Source organism: Necator americanus, chromosome X (genome assembly GCF_031761385.1).
Source record: "Necator americanus strain Aroian chromosome X, whole genome shotgun sequence".
Lineage (NCBI taxonomy): Eukaryota > Metazoa > Nematoda > Chromadorea > Rhabditida > Ancylostomatidae > Necator > Necator americanus.
In genome coordinates this window covers 7583236-7602103 of record NC_087376.1, presented here as the reverse complement: position 1 = coordinate 7602103, position 18868 = coordinate 7583236, and the positions used below count along the sequence as shown (strand labels likewise).

The window sequence follows — 18868 nt, the reverse complement described above, 5'->3', positions numbered from 1 at the left end:
ACTAAACAATACTGTTCCTACAACAGTAAAACTACTTTTTAAAAAAAAAATTAGAAAAAGTATTTATTTTCTTGAGGTTCGCTAAAGGGAAAAAATCAATCCGTTTGTTATTGCGAGGTTTCACAGAGAACGGAGGCAAACGTTAATGTCGCTCTTACGTAGTGGATCGGAAATATTTCTTAGACTGATCTCTAGTGATCTTAGTGGTGAAGGGTGATTTTATTAAAATCTCTAGTCGATCTATGTTAGAGGATCATTCGTGGATTCCCCACTCTTTGTTGTTTCGTGTTTTCGAACGAAATCGACCGCAGCGATGCACAGCGGAAAGACATTCACTGGCTACAGCCTCAGACACCACGAGTTCCATCTTTCGCTGCCTCATACCGCAGTCATTTATCCAGTCAGCGGCTAGAAAGGCTGGCTGGTGTAATGGGGATGTCCATGCGAAGTCATTCCTCGCATATTTGTTTCGTGTAGCAATACGTTTGAACGCTAACAACGTAAATATATGAAGCTGGCTATGGCGATTTCGAGTGGAAGTGTCAACACTGACCATGTGTCACTTATTCAGTAAACAATTGAGCACTCACACAGCCGCGTGATTCTGAGCGAAGACGCGTTGTATTTGAGGCGATTTCCTGGAATTTTCATCTACACTCTCCACTTTAACAGCTAAGTACGGCTTCAGTAGACAAATACTCGCACTGTGTTACGCCATATGTGTTCTATTGTGTCGCATCGCAGCCCGATATTTGTTTGCCCAGACTCTGCCGCTGTTGCTTCCGAATAATTTTTATCTTAGAAAGGAATGAAAAAATAACGACACTCATTACTCCTCATGCATAATTGATAGATGTGTTCTCATTAAGTGGACAGATAAAAATCGTTCAATCGGTCCGGTTCTTGCGGTACGCGATGCGTGTCTTTTCCGTTTCGAGAACACATGGGGCGTATTAATAATTTGGATGGTGATTCGTTCGCACCTCTGCTGTGTCGAGGCTCTCCATAACGTCATCATCCTCCAATAACGTTTCGCGGCGTCGCGACCTCACACCATCGAAATGGATGAGCTGCAATTGCTTTTCCAGAACACTCTAGGCATTGTTTTGCTGTTCTCCGCTAATTCTTGCCACATTTCTTGTCATATGTGTCCACATTTTTTTTTTTGCTTAATTTCTTCGAACCCTGTTATTGAGGATCCAGCAGCAGGATAGAACAAATGTTTTTTGATGAATGATGCCGTTCATTCCTCCTTCCTCACTCTGACGCGTTCTTCTCGTTGACTTTTCCTATTTGTTTTTCGCTCCCCAACACGGCGCATGGTGTGGAAATGGAGAGAAACGCGAAAACAAGACACCACGCTTGCAAAGAGGTGAATTGATCGGCCTTTTCTCATTATTCTGCACCGATTTCTTCAACGCATACACTTTCTCAGAGTTATTTTCGATGATTTTGTGGGTATCATCATCAGTGATATGAAAGTTCGGAACCGGAAGACCAGGAATTGATAGCTATGTGTCACGTGTTCAGTCTTTTTCCTTGTTGTTAGATCTGCGCTGAACTTGTTTTAGCCGTGGGACGACATTTCTTTTGAGAACACACATATTTCATAATTGTTGGAAGCACTGAAACACTTTTTCAATCAACGACAGTCGACCATCACGGTTTCTCGGCGGACATCAAAATAGACGCATCATGTGTATTCTGATTCTACTGTGACTGATACGAACTCATATATCGAATTTCGGAAGATCATTACCTCATCGATAAGGTCTCGCACTGATATCCTATTGAAAGAGATTTTTTTCTTTCGTTGATCCATCTGAACACTTAGTCTGTTATTCTAATTTACTTGAAAGTAATAAGTAAATAACGGGTCGACATAGATTCCTCATTTTCCATCTGCATCTCCGTCCATCTGCTTCGTACACTGTGCACAACCCCTCTCCGAAGGAGGCAAGTGCAAAAGTGCCGTTCACAGCCAGTGAGCCTCAGAGATTTTAGATCCTCATAAATTCCTTCCCCGGACAAATCCCCTTACTTTTCGTTCAAAACAAAGCGTTAAGTGCAAATGACGTCCAGACCTTGTATCTACGTGTGATTTGTGGAAGTCGGACACTTTATTGACAGCCCAGTAATTCGTTATCATACGAACTCTATAACGACTATATGAAACGGGGATTTTGCGGATATTTTCGAGGTCCGCAGGTGTTTTAAGGATATAGCAACGTGTCTCCTTGTAAGGATAATCCTAAGATAATTTCTCATAAAAAGAGAGTTATGCTCTTCTATTCTGTGAACGTTTCCAGATTTAATTACTAATAGTTACTAATAAGCGCAGAGTTGGTTTTTCTGCGAAAATACGGTGCCTCTGAATTCAACGCATTTCGTAACTCTCAAGCATCTGTGCACACCTCCCATGCATTCGGAACGAGGGATGTGTCGAGAAAAAAAGTGGCTCGAAGCTATCAGTTGTGTAAAAAGTTGCTTTGCAGGGATCTTATGTCTGGACATTTCTTATATTACTTTTTCATGATGGGGGATTTACGTTCGCATGAAAGGTCCAATAAATATTTAAGGAAAAAAAAGTAGATCAGATTCCAGTCAGACTCACGACGTGGAATTAATTCTCGTAAATATGATAGTCATATATTTTTGTAAACAAAGTCTTAGCTGTTTTCCGTTCGGTACCCTAAAGCATAGTCGAATCAATGTCACTGAGATGCAAGGCAGCGATTACATCCCGAGGCATTCCCATCATCATGATATACGGCATGCATGTTAATCTATACACTGTCCTTCTTTCGAACACACTTTTCAAGGAAATCATCATTATTGACGCAATATTTCTAGGGATCCATAGAGACCTTTCAAAATTTTTACTCAATACCTTAGATTTTCTGGTGTAGCAATAGTTGCTCTTGTTTTTTTTTTGTTATTTTTGTTATCGTTTTGTCTCTGTCCTTATACACTCAACTTCCTTACCGCCTTAAATTTAATCCTCTTGTGCCATACATGTTCCACCAGTAAGAACATCCGTCAAACTAGAATCTTTAGGTTCTTTTTTTCTATGCCCAGAAACGAACGACAATGAATAAATGTGAATTGATTTTGAAAGCAGATATCCACATGGAAAATGCACTCCGAATCTCATCGTCGGCACTCACTTGCAAAACGAACCACTCTTGCATACTTTCTCACAACAATCGTCTGATTGTGGTCTTCCCCTACAATGACTAACATTTTACCGTAAGCCACAAGCCGATCATTGCAAAAACGAAACTCATGCAAATTCTCAAAGATCACACGATGATTTCTTTTTCTCAAAGATCACATGATGATTTCACGACGCATTTTCTCTGCGATTTTGCTGCATAGCGTAGACGACTTCTTCAAGCTCTAAATCTTGCAGTATTTTTGAAAGTTTTTTTCCGCTGCCGTAACGTAGTGGTGTCGAAGAAGGTGATGATCATAGGTTAAACTTAGTGTGTCGCTTTTGTTTCCGTCGGTTGTCATCGAATGTACCCCTACACAGCAAAAAGTTTCTCTTTTTCAAGGATTCGCTTTCTCTTGATAGCGTTTCATGCGGCATCATACTCACATTTGCGCTCCGATTTATCAACTCTTCCCTTCTGTTCGTCTACCACCTTTTAATGCAATTTAGCGTGATACGTAGTCGAAATGCTTCTCAGCACAGCCAGCTCCTATAATGTCTACGAATTCACTATAAAATAAATGCCGTGAGGCTGACGAAGGATACCGTGTTTCCGCTGCTTTAACGTCGCATTACGTCATTTTGCAATGAGAAAAGAGCTACAGAGGCTCTGACACACCCGCAGAACCAATTCGACTTCCGAATGAGGCTCGAGGCGAGACCTCTCTCCCCTGTGCGTATACTATTCGTTCCATCACACCAGCTCGTTGTCCTTGAATGGTTTTTTCTATCTGTTAGGCAAAAGGTTGCATCATAGCAACGTAGCTAACAAGATGGTACCTAAAGACAATGACTGCGTTGATGAAGGCATGTTCATTCCGAGGTCAGTCCGACCTCCGTTGTGCATCGTGAAACCGACCGCCCACTGTGCCACGGGCCCTGTATCCTGTCTGCGGCAATTAGGCAACTAGGCCGACCTCCATATCGAACTACCACATTTCCGGAACTTGCAATCATCCTATCTTATGTCTTTTCAATGATAGCATTCAATGTAAATCTGAAATGTCGTCTTTTCTGCTTGTTTACGCGTTGTTTTCGTGTGGAATGATCGCGATAATGTGAATCATTCTCAAATATTTCGTGTTTTACCGCCATAGTTCCAGGTGAAGCGGAGATACGGGTCTATAGTTTTTTCCATGGTTTTTGCAAAAAACGCACCGAAGCGTCACAGGTCGAGGAGCAACAGTGGCAGCAGCAGTCGGAGTTCGTCGTCACAAGACAATCAGCTGTTTCTGGCTCCTCTTGCGGTATGCTTTCGCTGTGTGGTCTCGTTCGCATCCCCTCGCACACTCCCTGCGCGGTTCTCGTCGTCTGAGTATGCGACGCCCTCCACGTTCCTCGCGCTCTCTGTGGGCCTCAGGCACGCTCGTCTGACGGTCGCCGCTCGGCCCCGGCAGTGTGTGCGCCGTCGTGTGTGCGTGTCAGTGTGCTGCCGTCGTATACGCCTGCGTATGCTGAATCGCCAATTCTAGGTGCGGTCTTCCAAGGTGCAGCGGGGAGTGGAGCGGCCCACATCACCTCACGCCGCTGGTCCTGCCGCCAAGCGAGCCAGGTTCGTCGTCTAACTTCTACCTCCTCCTGCCCATGTACCGTAATGCGCTCCACTGTCAATTCGGCGTAACTCTGCTAACACGACAACAGCTGTTCTCCCGACTCACCGAATGAGAAATTTTCGCCCAAAAACTCTCAAAGTCACCCTCTGCTCTTCTTCTGTAGTCAAATCGCATCTTTATTACCTTTTCCCGATGTTACTCTTGCGAGTTACGTAACACAAAGGCCTGTCCGGGCACCACGTTCACTGTTGCCAGGGTCCAGGTTTCTTCGTGATTGACACTAAATCAATAGATGCTCGCGCCCTGCTCTATAGATATTGAGCGTATTGTACTATTCTTTGGAATTCTTCAAAAAAGTAACTTTAGGACCGTGCTTCTATTTAACTAGGACTTGTCACCTAAATTTAATAAGAATTGGTGGTTTCCCGTTGCATATAGAATTCTTCGATTTCATATTCAGTGTAGAGAAGTGCACTGCATTACGATTTTAACAAGTAGAAGATGATAACACCACGATGGTAGCTGCAAATTCCAACATTACATCTTTGTTCGGAATCAGTGGACGAGCGGTGTCCGAGCAGTCAGGCTATCGATTTTTGATATTAGAACTTCATAGTCTCACTGAATTCAATTTACGTTATTACCTTTTATATCACTCTTATTCATATTCCCACCCACAGTATTTCTGCTGTTGATACACGCCCAAAAATGTATTTGAGTTGAAAATAGAAAACTTGTTCCAACGAGTGATACGATTTAGCGGCAAAGAAAACTTAATTGCACACTTTGTCAAACAAGTATATCTTTATTTTCTCTTTCATGCACTTTCTTTTCCTACAGGTACAAAATGATTTTCCTATTTTTTTTCTTATTTTTTAGGATGAACGTTGATTATAATGTTCATTATTCGGGAAGCCGGTCAGTTGCTCAGCGGTTAAAGCAGTGTTCGCTTAAGGTATGTATATTTATATTAATTTGATGTAAAACTTTCTTCATCAATTTCCAACCATGCTTTAGTTTATTTTGCTTTTGTTTGTCTAAGATTATAAAGTAAATCAAACAAGGTGAGCGTGGGAGGTCACTAGTTGTTGGCCGACCACCCATGGCGTCGATCTATGTTCCTTGACGGCATGGTTGCGTTGTTGCAGCATTTGCGAGCAAGAGAGTCTGATGCTATGCATCTTTTGTAAATAATTACTATTATTGTTTGTGGCTACATTATCTCATTTATTTCGTTGCAGGATCTCAATAGTACTACATCGAATGGCAACGTTGCATTCAAAACGCCTAGTTTACCTGGATGTAAGCCGTCGCCGAAGCTCACACAAAGGCAGCACAACACCGTTCGCATAATCGCTCAATACCTTCGCGATCTAGGGCTGAAGTACGTTGGTCCATTTAAATCTTCAGAAATGCTCTCGTCTTACTTCAGAGAATCCTTGGATGCCCTCACAGAAGAAAGTGGATGTAAAGTTGAAAACGCGAACGCACGAAAATTAAGAGAAGCAATCTATAAAGGTAAGCACTAGTCGATTTAGAACAATCTGAGTTGTGATACAATTACGTAACTGCGTTCGGGTCGAAATTGTGCGGTGGGACCTTCGGCTTCCAGCTGCATTGAAGCTACTGAGGGTCCCATTGGTGGCACAACCGCTCACGCAATTTCAGTACAAGTCAGATATTGTGAGAAAACTGTGCGAACCTCGAATCTTCATCGTATTCTGCTGAAGTATTAAGTTGAGATGTTTTCGTTATCATAATGGATCCTGTATTGTCCACAATTTTGGCGCTTCACCACTCTACTCAACTCGTTCTTGTACTCTCCGAATGTATTCAATCAGGTGACTGGGATGTGCTTTCAGTTAGGGCGAAGGTTCACAGGGTCAATAGAAGAAAACCGCACGCGTCGCGTGGGAGGCGTAGCGGTCATTTGGGTAAAGCATTCGGCTTCATCCATACTCTAATCGTTATGGGTCCATAGGAAGAGGGTCATCACAGATACCTTTTATTGGTATGTATCCGTATGATTCCGGAGGCTTGTCTCCAGATGGATTCATTTAACATGCTGAAAATGTGCTTCACTTCTAACTGAGTTGAGGGAGGCATAAGGTGGTGCAGCCTGCTTCATCGGATCTTGAGATGTTTTCCTTTTTTGAATTCGTGTATTTCAGTATTTCGTTATCTGTTGCTTTTTTTTTAACCTGAACAATCAACGCCACCTTTGAAATCTTCCGAACCAAATTGTTTTATGAAAATATCCTGAAGTGCGCTGTGAGATTAACTAACTCCTTGGATGATGTGCGGTCCGATTCCGAAAGAGAGCTGCAGCTGAATCTGGTGGTCCTCGCTAAAATCAGTTTCAAGATAGACGGTAGGCCGTCTTCCATTCTTGTAAGGGATGGAATGAGTGCTGCTTTTATTGACGGCGGGAATGTAATTTCTTAGGTGAAGCTTAGGAAGCTTTCAGATGGCATCCTAGAAACTTTCGTCCATCCTAGTCCTGATATCGGACTTGAGTACAAACGGTCGAGGAGAAGACTGAGTACGATTTTAAAATGAACTATGCGTAAAATGAATTCGCGAATCGCTCTAAGCAAAGTTTATCCTATTTCCTAGTAAAATAATGTTGTTTCTGTTATTTTTGTGGTTTCTAATACAAATATATTGGCAAGGTCTGCATTATCACAGCAAAATTTTTCCTTTTTTTCCAGCGAAATGGGATGATGCGATCGCTGTTTTGGAAAAGTGCTACACGAATCTCAAGCCACATCAGCTTGAAACAGCCAAGTTGATCATTCTAGAGGAGAAGTTTTACGACCTTTTGCATGCTGACAATGTAAGTTTCTGGAATTTTGTTCGCTTTTATTCCCTCTTCATTTCGGTTTTACTGACCAAATCTTTCTTATTGGTGGGATGTGCCAATGGTTATTTTCGTACTTGTCTGCATTGAGTTCATCTCATATGATAGGGGACTTGAATTCGTTTACCAGCGCTGGTATCACTCATAACTATTCATAACCCTTTGCCTTAAGGTTCATTGAGTATTTGGATGACAGTAGTGCTTATTACCACTCATTTGAATACAGTTAAAGAAACGTTCGAGAAAATCTCCATCATATCATATTTATTGTAGCGCGAAAGGACGAACATTTAACTCAGCTGTTCAATGTTTACTTGTTTAGATGCCACATTCGTGTGTTTTTATATTGCGATATAGTAGGGTCAAAACGACACGAAGCACGCATGCAATTCCGTACGCGGCTTTTCTCGAGGCGCTTCGGTGGAACGTAGCGGCTAGGAGCGTGGTGGAAACCTTCACGGTGGCGGCAAGTACGCAAATGCACCGCAACTACACTCGTGCTTCATGTCGTTTTGACCCGACTATAGTTTCGAGCTTCCTGAGTATGTATTTGAAGCACAACACTCTAGATACTCCAGAAATTTGATCAACTCAAGAAAAGAGAACCATTTGAAACGCTTCTGCAGTGTCTGCAGCTCATTTGCTGTATAAGGTTCATGTCCCTTTTAAATATATTTTGTCAGAGATTGAGATTAAAAGTGCGTAGGCGTCAAGCAAGTGTTTAACTCGGATTATGAATGTAGTATTGATTCAAATTTGAGTCAAGACGACACCTGCGTGTAATTAGGTGAGCTATTACGTTCGAAGTGGTGCGGTGAGGCAGTCGCTTAGGTCGTTAGTCCGGTTAGAACTATGCCAAAGGGTCCCACGGAGAGTACAATGATCTAAGCAATTGTGCACAATAGATTTGGTCCTTTTGAGCCGACTGCGACTGTCTGTACTTTCTTGCATTCATGAATTTTGACTACAAGACAATTGAAGCATCTGATGATCACATTGATGCTTAAATCTACGTCATGTGACCGTTAGCTCTCCACTAACGAACGTTTTTTTTCGGCAGAAATAAGTTACAAATTCACTCATTTGTTCTTAAATCTTATATTTCAAGTTACATTTAATTTACACTTTTCCTTTTCATGTGCCCATTATCCACTTTTTAGCCTGTATGTATGTTACCACTTTATCTCACGAATATCCTTCTTTTTTGAAGACACCGATGGCACTGCGACTACTTCGCGAAGAATTTCCTAACACACCCGCGGTACGAGAGAAACGTTCCAGCATGATCCGGATGCTTTTCATGGATAAGCAACAATTAGCTGAAGTCCCGGAAGCGATGCGTTACAGGTTGGTTAGCGATGATGGGCCCTCTCGATGATTTTAAATATTTTTTTTTATAAAATGGATTAAAATAGATGCATACATCTTGCCGCAGTTTTGCCAAATGATACATGGGGTAAAAGATGCGCAATGACTGCGCTGCTTTCGCCCCTGTATCCGCGCGCGTCGAACGGCTTTTTCGTTACGGGACGCTCAACTGTTATACGCTAAGCTGTACTATCATCTGAGGGTCCCACAACGAAGACTCGGCGGACGCTGTACAACGGAACGTAGTACAGATCAGGCGGTTTTGATCCGTATAAAGAATTTTTTGTTCAGTGGATGTATTTTGCTTGAGAGCTATTACGCCCTCACTTCCAAAAAAAAAGGTAACAAAAATTCGCTCACATCATCACGGGAACCACAACCAGTGTGCCTTAAATTTCTTTTTTTTATTTTCATTTTTTCAATAACTGGCACTGTAATAAAATAAGTAAATTCCATGAACCCTGCCATGTTTTAAAAAGTGCTATGTACCATCTCGAGTCTAAGTGATGCATATTTATATGGCTTTTAAATCCGTTAATATCCATCGTTTTATCAAAAAAAGGAGGAACATCTTTTCAACCGCCTCTAGTCTAATTTCTAATTTATTTTTTTTCCATCTAATTTATTTCATACACTAGTTCCATGAAGGAACTAAACTACATTTTTTCCTAAGATTTGGGGATAGATTTTTATGAGTTAACACTGACAAATTCGATATCATTGAAAAAGTACGTTCAACGAAATACATGCTCTCTGCTAGAACGCGGCACATTTTTTTTAAATCTAGAATAAAGGATTTTCGTGAAGTTACTTAAGTATTATCACACGTAACCGAACATTTTAGGAGAAAAAGGTCTCACGCCCTCATTTTTTTTTGTCTGAAAGTTAATTATGAAGGAAAGTGTACTTCTCAAAACACTTTTACTTCTCCTTCACTTTATGTTTGGCAATGATTTTTGATGATGAGATGAAAAGCACAGTCCTATTCAATTAGTCATTACATCGTGTAGCTAAGTGCTTCTTTTTTATTTTCTGCTTCAAATGCTCCCATTTCTGTGTGGCCAAGAGGTAGAATGTTTGACTGCGCCTTCACGGTAGATGGCTCGAAACTGCTCCAGACCAACCAAACCTTTCGTCCCTCTTGTATCGGTAAATTGAAAGCAAACTTGCTGGGGGGATGAGTGCCCGGGCTTAATACCAATGGTTGGTGACTGTAAACTGTTGTATAATTCATATATGTATTTATTAAACGTCTCAGATTCTGAATTAAAGGCATCACCCCACGAACCTGCGGTGGTACTGGATTCAGGTGGGTTATGCCTATAGGGAGTCGTAGATTATGGAGAGAAGGGTGATTCCGTCTATTTATTCCCCTTTGCCGTAAAAAACGGCCCGGAAGACACGACATCGAGCGTTCCGGCGCGCTATTTTCTACAACGAGTTCGATTGGAGCGCGCCAGCCTTGCGTACGGGCCGCATTTTCCGAGCCGTTTTTTACGGTAATGAAGAAGAAATGGACGGAACCATCCTCCTCTCTATAATCTACGACCCCGTATAGGAACCCTCCACCTGAAATCCGCACCACCCCAGATTGAGGCGATGCCTTTAAGTGGAACGTGTTGGGGTGTCTCGAACAGATTGTTCAGCATCAAACATTTTATCATTCATCATTTAATGGTGTGATCGAACAATTTTTGCTATCATGTGTGTTATTCTGCGAGTCATTCTTACTTTCCATTGATTGTTTTCTGTTGAGTTCCTCTTCCTTTGTCGTTGTTTTCAGTTGCTGTTATTGATTCCAGTCAGCATCCGGCAAATGCGAGTGCTTTGAGGGGCAGGAAATAGAGATGAACGCTAACGATCGAAGGCGCATGTTGTTTGTGTTGTCCTGGTTCCCATAATAGGAGCTGCTGTATTATAAGAGTAGAAAAACGCTGGTGCTCGGGATACTACTTACTGGTTATGAGTGATTTTTACCAAATTACGAATGAATTGAAACGCTTAGTGTGATTTTACTGCAGAATCTCAGTCTCCCTATCAAGAAGAGCTCATTTTCAATCTCATTTTTTTCTCTCTGACTTTGTGGATTTATGAACCTTTAGCCCCACTTTTTTTTTCCTGTTCATTGCAAACATTTTCATGGATTAAATTTGCGGATAACGTCAAGTATTACTCTTGCCTTGTGTAGCTGGGTCGCCAATCATGTTTGGTAGTGGAATCATTTTGGTTTCACTTATTACTAACGGTTTATTGGGTTGCATTAAGCGTGTTTAGTACGAATATTAATAGTAATTTTAATCGGAATCTAATGGAAGAGTTGTTTTTTCCTCCTAACTTCATTGAGGCTCCACCCTTGACAGATTTGAAGGCATCACTCCACGAATCTGAGGTGGTACGGATTTCAGGTGGAGTATTCTTATAAGGGATAGTAAACTACGGAGAGGAGGGTGATTCCGTCCATTTCTTCCTAATTGCCGTAAAAAACCGCCCGGAAGATACGGCTGCAGGCGTTCTGGCGCACTATTTTCTAAAGGGAGTTCGACTGGAGCGCGCCAGCCTTGTGTGGTGCAGCATCATCGGAGCCGTTTTCTACAGGAATTAGGAAGAAATGGACGGAATCACCCCACTCTTCATAATCTACTGTCCCGTGTACAAATACTCCACCTGAAATCTGCACCACCTCAGATTCGTGGTATGCTGCCTTTAATATTGCAATTTTGTCAATTTTTTTGGATCAAATTCAGCTTGGCCTTGGGATGTGACGCTGGCCATTGCTTGTGACAGACGTTGTTTTAAACCGATAATTAAATTAGATTGCAAAATAATATTTTATAAATTCAATCAGATCACTTGATATAGGGGGATTTTACATTTACTGTTAAAACCTTTACGCTTGACTGAATTCATATGCGAAATGCAGGTGCTTACACTCGAAGGAATCGGTGCTAAATATTTTTTCTTCTGGACTTGGCCATACAACTGTTCATCGGTCGTGAATTTGGTGATTCGCTCGGATGATCGGTATAGTTGAGAGAAAATTTGATCGGTGACTGTTAGTCGGCAGTTGAAGAGGACATCAATTATGCCATCGGTTGTGAAGAAAATGTCCAGTCCTGTTCTTTGTTTCTGAAGAAATTGTTACGGCTAAGTTGTTCTTTCCGTTACTATAACTTTTGCCGATCTTTCTTACTGATTTCACACCTTAACCAGATTTCAAGATATAATGTTTTTTTTTAATTTGGTGGTTTCAAGTGATATGAGCTAGGCTATATCGCCTAAACGAGTACTTTTTTTTTCTGGAGAACTGACGTATAATTTCTCCGCAGAATTTTCCTGGCTCATATTCCCGGTCGTGTTTGTCATTCATAACTCTTCGACGGCATAAGAGATATTCATAACTTTTTCAAGAATATTCTTGATTTCAGGTGATCTCTGGTATTTATTATGTAATATCTACTATTTCAGAACCAAGAAGGACCGGCGTAAACTTGTGGTCAAGGTGCAACGAGTACTACCTGCCACATTTATACTTCCCCCGGCGAGACTAGAACAACTTCTTGATCAAGGTTTGTGAGAGATTTATTGCTTGGAAGACATTGCTATTTGTTTACTTTTTAGCTCACGCAACGCAAGTTTCAAAATGTCGGGTGCATCTCAAAAAGGAAACATCTGAAGGCCTTGAAGCTGCTGATATTTTTGTCGACCATAGTTGTCAAAAACGTTCTTCACGTGGCTATGTTAACACTCAGGTACATGAATTTGTTTTATGTCAAGCATAATTGTTAGACTTTGAGCAATGACTAATTTTATTTTTCTTTTGTTGGCAATGCAAAGAAATTTGGTCAATATTAACATTTTTGCGGATAACCCTTTGTTTTTCAACTCGAATTAATAGCTTTTAGGAGTTTTCAGTTAGTTTAGAAACGTAGGAAAAGCGAATTATGAAAAATTAATCATATTCCTTAGGTTTTTTTTATACTTTGGAATTATGAAGAATGAACCATATTAATTAGATCTTTTTATACTTTTGAACGATAAGATTTCATATTCCCAACAGTTACTTTGTTACAGACCATTAGCGATCATAAATGTGAGGTATGGTGTGTGGAGTTTTCTCCCGATGGTAAGCTGCTCGCCAGTTGCTCGAAATCTAGTCGCATATTCATTCATACGGTACGTTTTAATGTTTTACTGTGTACGATTTGTTACGTTTTTGTAATTAATAACTTCAATGACCTCATATTTTTGGGATTTCTTAAAACTGGTTGTTGCGCATCTAAAAATCGCAGCGGCTAACCCTCTAAACTATAGGGAAAATAACGGAATATTTGTTTATTTAAGTTATAAGAAGGAATATGACTAACATTCCTTTTTATAACTTACAACCAATATGACTAATATTCCTTCTTATAACTTATTAAAAACGAAAGTTAGCTTTGTTGGGAAATGGGATGGATTCGTAGCAATCTCGAACCTCAATTTGCAATTGATGTGCGCGTATACGTACATATATGTCGCAACTAATGGAAACCTAATGTCAACTGACTTTTTTGAATTAGATATATCCTTCGAGGAATTGGTTACTAGCTGAATTCCATAGAACCATTTCCTCCTCTTTCACAGCTCTTTTGCTGGTCTATTACGATTCCTGAAAAATTTACGCAAAGATTGTAAGCAACTGAGAAAACCTTTCACGTCGTTTTCTCACTAATGTCCTTGGAATTTGATTTAAAGTGTGACCCACTTCCTGGTGAACAATTTCACCATTTTTAAAATATAGTGGATTTTGCAACCTCTAGAAACTAAGCTTTTACTTTTGCTCGTCTCTTTTTTTTTGTCTCATTGGCTTTCGTTCCGTGCATTTTCACATTGTGACCCTCGCAGCGGGTACAGGCGACTGAAGCGACTGATCGCATTTATAATCCGTAAATAGGATATGTGAATCGGTGAAGTTTTAAAGCTGTTGAAACATTGTTGTTTTATTTGGAAGGACATATCATAAAGCGGTTGCTTCTGTAAAAAAAGAAGAAAATTGAAATTACAACACAGATTTTGATTTAAAAAAATAATAGATGAGGTACTTTTGAGATTCACAATTCTAGGTTGCTTCTGGAGGTGAAAAAGTGGAATTGTTACATCTTCTTGCTGGATATGATAATGCTGATGTTGTATCATGTATGAGTTGGAGCGGTGACAGTAAACTGCTCGCTGTCGCTTGTACGGAGCAAGCCCCTTTTGACGTAAGCTATTTGCTCGAGTATGTTCTATATTGATAATTAAATCACTGCGAACAACGATTTATTCTATTCTGGACGTTTTCAATGTAAAATATAATATTCCATTATGTTACAGATCATGGTGTTTGCTGCAAAAGAAGGTCGAATGTTGCGTACTATTGACAACTTGCCGAACTCTCTTTTTACTACTTGTGCCTTTTTCAATGCTCCGAATTATTTCCTCATTGCCGGAGATGAACGTGGACATTTACAAATTTGTGTGAGTGAATGGTTCATTTAAATATTATTTGGATAATTTCCCTGTTTTTTTCTTGTGTTCAATCTCTATTATGGTTTCCATAGCTATTTTAGATTTTTTTTCGTGTTGTTGTCTAGCTTGTCTTTTCTTTATCTATATAATGCTGTAAATAACGATTTCGAATTCAAGATGTTACAAATGGTAATTTGAAGCTGGTCTTATGTAAACATCACGTGGGGGGTAACGCGGGTGATAAAATCGATTTTGCTGGATTTCTCTGTGGAATACACGTCAACGAGATAACAGCAAGGCCATATTACACCGTATTCACGTGACAAATTGTACTAATGTGCAAAAGTGGGGTAAATGAATAGTAAATGAGTAGTAAATCGTGCTCTCACTCAACGACTTATATTTGTTTCCATTTTGAGAGCTGTGGAGTTATCTTTTTAAAATTGATTGCTATTATTTTCCTATTTGCTACAACATAACTTATGCGATCAACATTCAAATGAACCGATATATTTGTTTTTATTTTAGGATATCAAACAACCCTCAGAAGGGCATGTTCTTGGCCTTTGGGAAGGCTATCGTATCCGTGGTGTTTATGGTATGAGTGATTGCGTTACAGTTCTTGCCTCCGATACACATCATAGGTAAGAACACTGCATATATAATTGAAAAAATAGGGTTTTTTGAGTTGTTGTTGATCCTTGTTACAGGCTTCGACGGTATCGCTTTGATAACCGCGTTGACGAGACGGTTTTTACGGAAGAGGTGCCAATTATATCTTTTCGGGTACATCCTAACGAGAGGTCGGTTTCAGTCTTTGTCGTGACATAATGTTTTATTTTGATTTTATTTGAGGAAGTCGATTATTATTTTTTTTACAGATTTGTCCTCACCACAACACAACGGAATCTTCGTATGTGGGATCTACAATCAAAGACGTTAGTTAGGAATTTTTATGGAGCTCAGCAAGGAAATCTTGTAATTCATGCTGGATTTGGAGGTATTAATCATGGATACTTGGCGACTGGAACTGAGGGTATGTGCTTCACATTCACGCATTGATTCATTCATGTCAGCTTGAGTTTCAGATCATAAAGTTGTTATATGGAGCATTGGAAATAGCAAGCATACCATGAGGTTACGAGGACACAAGCGGGTAGTCAATGGAGTTACATGGAATCCCAAATACCCAACGTAAGAGCACTTTTTTTTAGCTTGCAACTATTGAGAATCAATGTATTGGTGTAGTATTGAATTAGAAATGTACAGGCCTAACAGGTACGAATTTTCATAGTTTGGAGAGAACAACAGAAACAAATATATGATGGTTATTCGCGCAAGCACTCAATTTGCTATGCGCCGATGGCTTGGAGAACACGTTTGACATTTCTTCCTTATTTATTAAATAACAGTTGCTGCATGCGAAATAAGATATCTTAGTTTCATATGATTCAGAGCGTATCATTTGAAGGTTAGAGACCCGTCTAGTGGAACAAATTTCGTTAAGGTCAAACCTAGTCTTTTCTGTAATAGGTAGAAGGAGAATTTTGCTTTAAAAAAACACTTTTTTACAATCTGCTATCGAACAAAGAACACTGACTTTGTGATTGATGGCTACAATATTTAGCAAATATTTCGACTCTTTCGATCAGCTACTGCTATAAGATTTAATTTTTTCTCTCTTTTCTTCCTAGGTCCTCTTTCGTGGAATATTACATAGCGGAAGTAAGCACGAGATACTTTAAAGGAAACTGAAAATTGTCGCTTATGAGTTGTCGTGTGCTACTCTAGTACAGTTGGTGCTGTCGAACCAACATACTGTATTAGATTTGACGAAGCTACCTGCGGCAACCTTGTCCAAATTTTCAAGACTTCATAACTCGATTCAAGGTGGCCATTTTCATCGAAAGAAGAAGCATTTAATTTCGACTGTGTAAAATAACGCTTACTTCTGGAATATAAAAATCGAGATCTGTGTTTCCAAAAAATTGACGTTCCTGAATAGGTTTGATTAGGGATATGTACCTACGCAAGTAGTGTTCTGGACGTTGGAAAGGGCGTTCATCTGCAGGGCACAGTTTCTGAGCGTAATGAAGGTTATGCAGAATCTGGCCTAGTTTACGATAATTGACTTTAGCATACTATAGTAGGGTCAAAACGACATGAAGCGCGTACTCAGCTTCTCTCGGGGTGCTTCGGTGGAGCGTAGTGGCTAGGAGCATTGTGAAATCCTTGCTGGCACCACCTATCGCTGAAGTCTGCGACGGTCCCATCTCGGTTCCGACTGCTGCCTCCACCGTGCCGTTTCGAGCACGTACGCAAATACACCGCAACTACACTCGTGATTCATGTCATTTTGACCCGACTATATCAACACTTTAAACTAGTGTTATGCACAAGGAATTTTGTTTTTAAAAAAGGTGTTATTTTGCTGTTAGTTTGATGTCTCATGATTACATACAATAAACACTTCCCTACACGACGAAGCAGTGGCGGTAATGTCATACCACTGCCTCGTCATCTAGGCAAGTCTTTAGTGTAGTTTTGAGAAGATCATACTGTAGCATTTCCCGGTTGCTTACTGCTCAAAAAAATATATCTGTTCAATACCATCAATGTTGGTTCTTGCGACATTTGTCATGTCACAAGGATTGCACATAAAAATCGAATGATTTGAAAAAAAAAAACACATTCAAATTTGACGTTTTTGTAGGATCTTACGCAAAGATCTCTCATTTGATACATGTGCACTATAAGTTCAGACTTAGCATTAACTTATTTTAAGAGATGTTGGTCTGGGAACAACTGTCATTGGCGTAGTTCAACGCTGCATTTGCAGAAATTTTCTATGTTGTGCTGATGCTGAATTCTTTCTCTGAGTATTACAATGAAAACGAGAAATAAATCCAGAAAAAAAGAGATCACAAGCAGCAAACTAATCAATTTGCCTGACAAAGCTACCAGCCATAACGGTACTGAGATTAGGAAATGCACACGCGTGGAGTGGATTTGTAGGATGAAATCAGTCGATCGAACAAGTCTGATCACCTGTACGAGTGAAGAAATCCACTTTACATGTTTTCGTTCCATCATTGATACATGTGTACGGAGTTGCTTCGTTGGGCAAATCAATTTGGTCGCTTCTGATCAATGTTTTTTTTTTTTGGGTTTTGTTAGGAACGTTTCGTGTTTACGCTGTGATACGTACAAGCGACGTATCGAACTCGCGGGAACTGACTGAGGGGTCCTTATTTTTCGACGGTCTAACTTACTTTTTTCTCTTAGTAACTTGCTTCTAATTGCACAAACTCCTTTTGCTCATTTTCTTTTCAGTATTGTTCCTCTCAATTAGTTGCCCACTTCGACTTTTCTCCCTAGTGCTTTACATAATTATTATTCTACAATAATGGTACTGTCTAAGAACGCTAGCTCTCAAGATTATTCAAAAAGAAATTTAAAGAAGTTTATGCGCTGTAGAACTTTACTAGCAAACCTATATGTTTCGTAGCAAAACTATAGTTGTCCGCAGAAGAGATAATTAGTCTTCTTTCACTAATGCGTTGCCCTGAGTTACACCATTGATCCTCTTTGCTCCTACTAACTACGACAATACGTAAATCTGATCAAACGAAACTTTTCCTGGGAGTTCTTCGTGATGTTCATGCATTGGACACATTTCAGTTTTTGTTGCTGTTGTCTCTATCCTTTTTTTGTTTAGGTTATTAGCGAGCTGCTCAGAAGATATGACTGTGCGCATATGGAATATTGCACGTAATGATCTGCCTCCGGAACCACCCACATCTAAAAGAAAGGGTCACAAGAAAAAAACGGGTAAACAACCGACAAATGGCAAGGAAAAGAAAAGTGGAACCACATGACAAAGAATCTCATTTATGGTTGTGTCCAAATTCTCATTTTCTGGTCACTTATGTGGTATTTTTTTCGTAGCATGCTACGAACCGTGTCTTTACAAAGTGATAGGGTATTTCATGTAGCACTGAAAAGTGTTTACTTAGTTCCGTAATTGTGTATCAAGCTCTAAGTATTGTGTGCCTTAGTCTTTAAAAAAATGTCAGTAGCATGCGATTCAGCAAGCGCTGGTCGCTTTCGAGTCGGTGTTTTTTTTAATTTCTATGTGAATATCTGTGAATAGTTTTTCTTGTATAATGAAAATGCTTGTAAGAGCTGTATTAATTTTCAGTGATTACGAAAGAAACTGACTGGTTTGACTTGGAAATTTTAAGCATATTCTTTCATTGCCGTTTCTGTAGACTTTCACTTCATGTACCATTTAAAGCGATTATATGAATTGAAAACGCACCTCAAGTTCGGCTTTTTTTAAACTCAGGATGATAAGACTCGCCGACATTTACGTCGTGAATGTAT

At 40.0% G+C, this 18868-nt stretch overlaps 1 protein-coding gene across 1 annotated transcript; it reads left to right on the top strand.

The window, feature by feature from the left end:
* Positions 1 to 4350: 4350 nt before the first annotated feature.
* On the top strand, positions 4351 to 18360 carry RB195_021747 (uncharacterized protein; the record flags this gene model as incomplete). The annotated part of the gene is made up of 17 exons (XM_064208635.1): positions 4351 to 4461; positions 4687 to 4766; positions 5647 to 5722; positions 6009 to 6151; positions 6200 to 6285; positions 7479 to 7603; positions 8838 to 8974; positions 12461 to 12561; positions 12614 to 12744; positions 13067 to 13168; positions 14098 to 14235; positions 14348 to 14491; positions 15011 to 15126; positions 15193 to 15285; positions 15364 to 15518; positions 15571 to 15676; positions 18201 to 18360. The coding sequence occupies 17 exons, from the start codon at positions 4351 to 4353 to the stop codon at positions 18358 to 18360; spliced, it is 2004 nt and encodes a 667-aa protein (XP_064064516.1).
* Between the last annotated feature and the right edge of the window lie 508 nt (positions 18361 to 18868).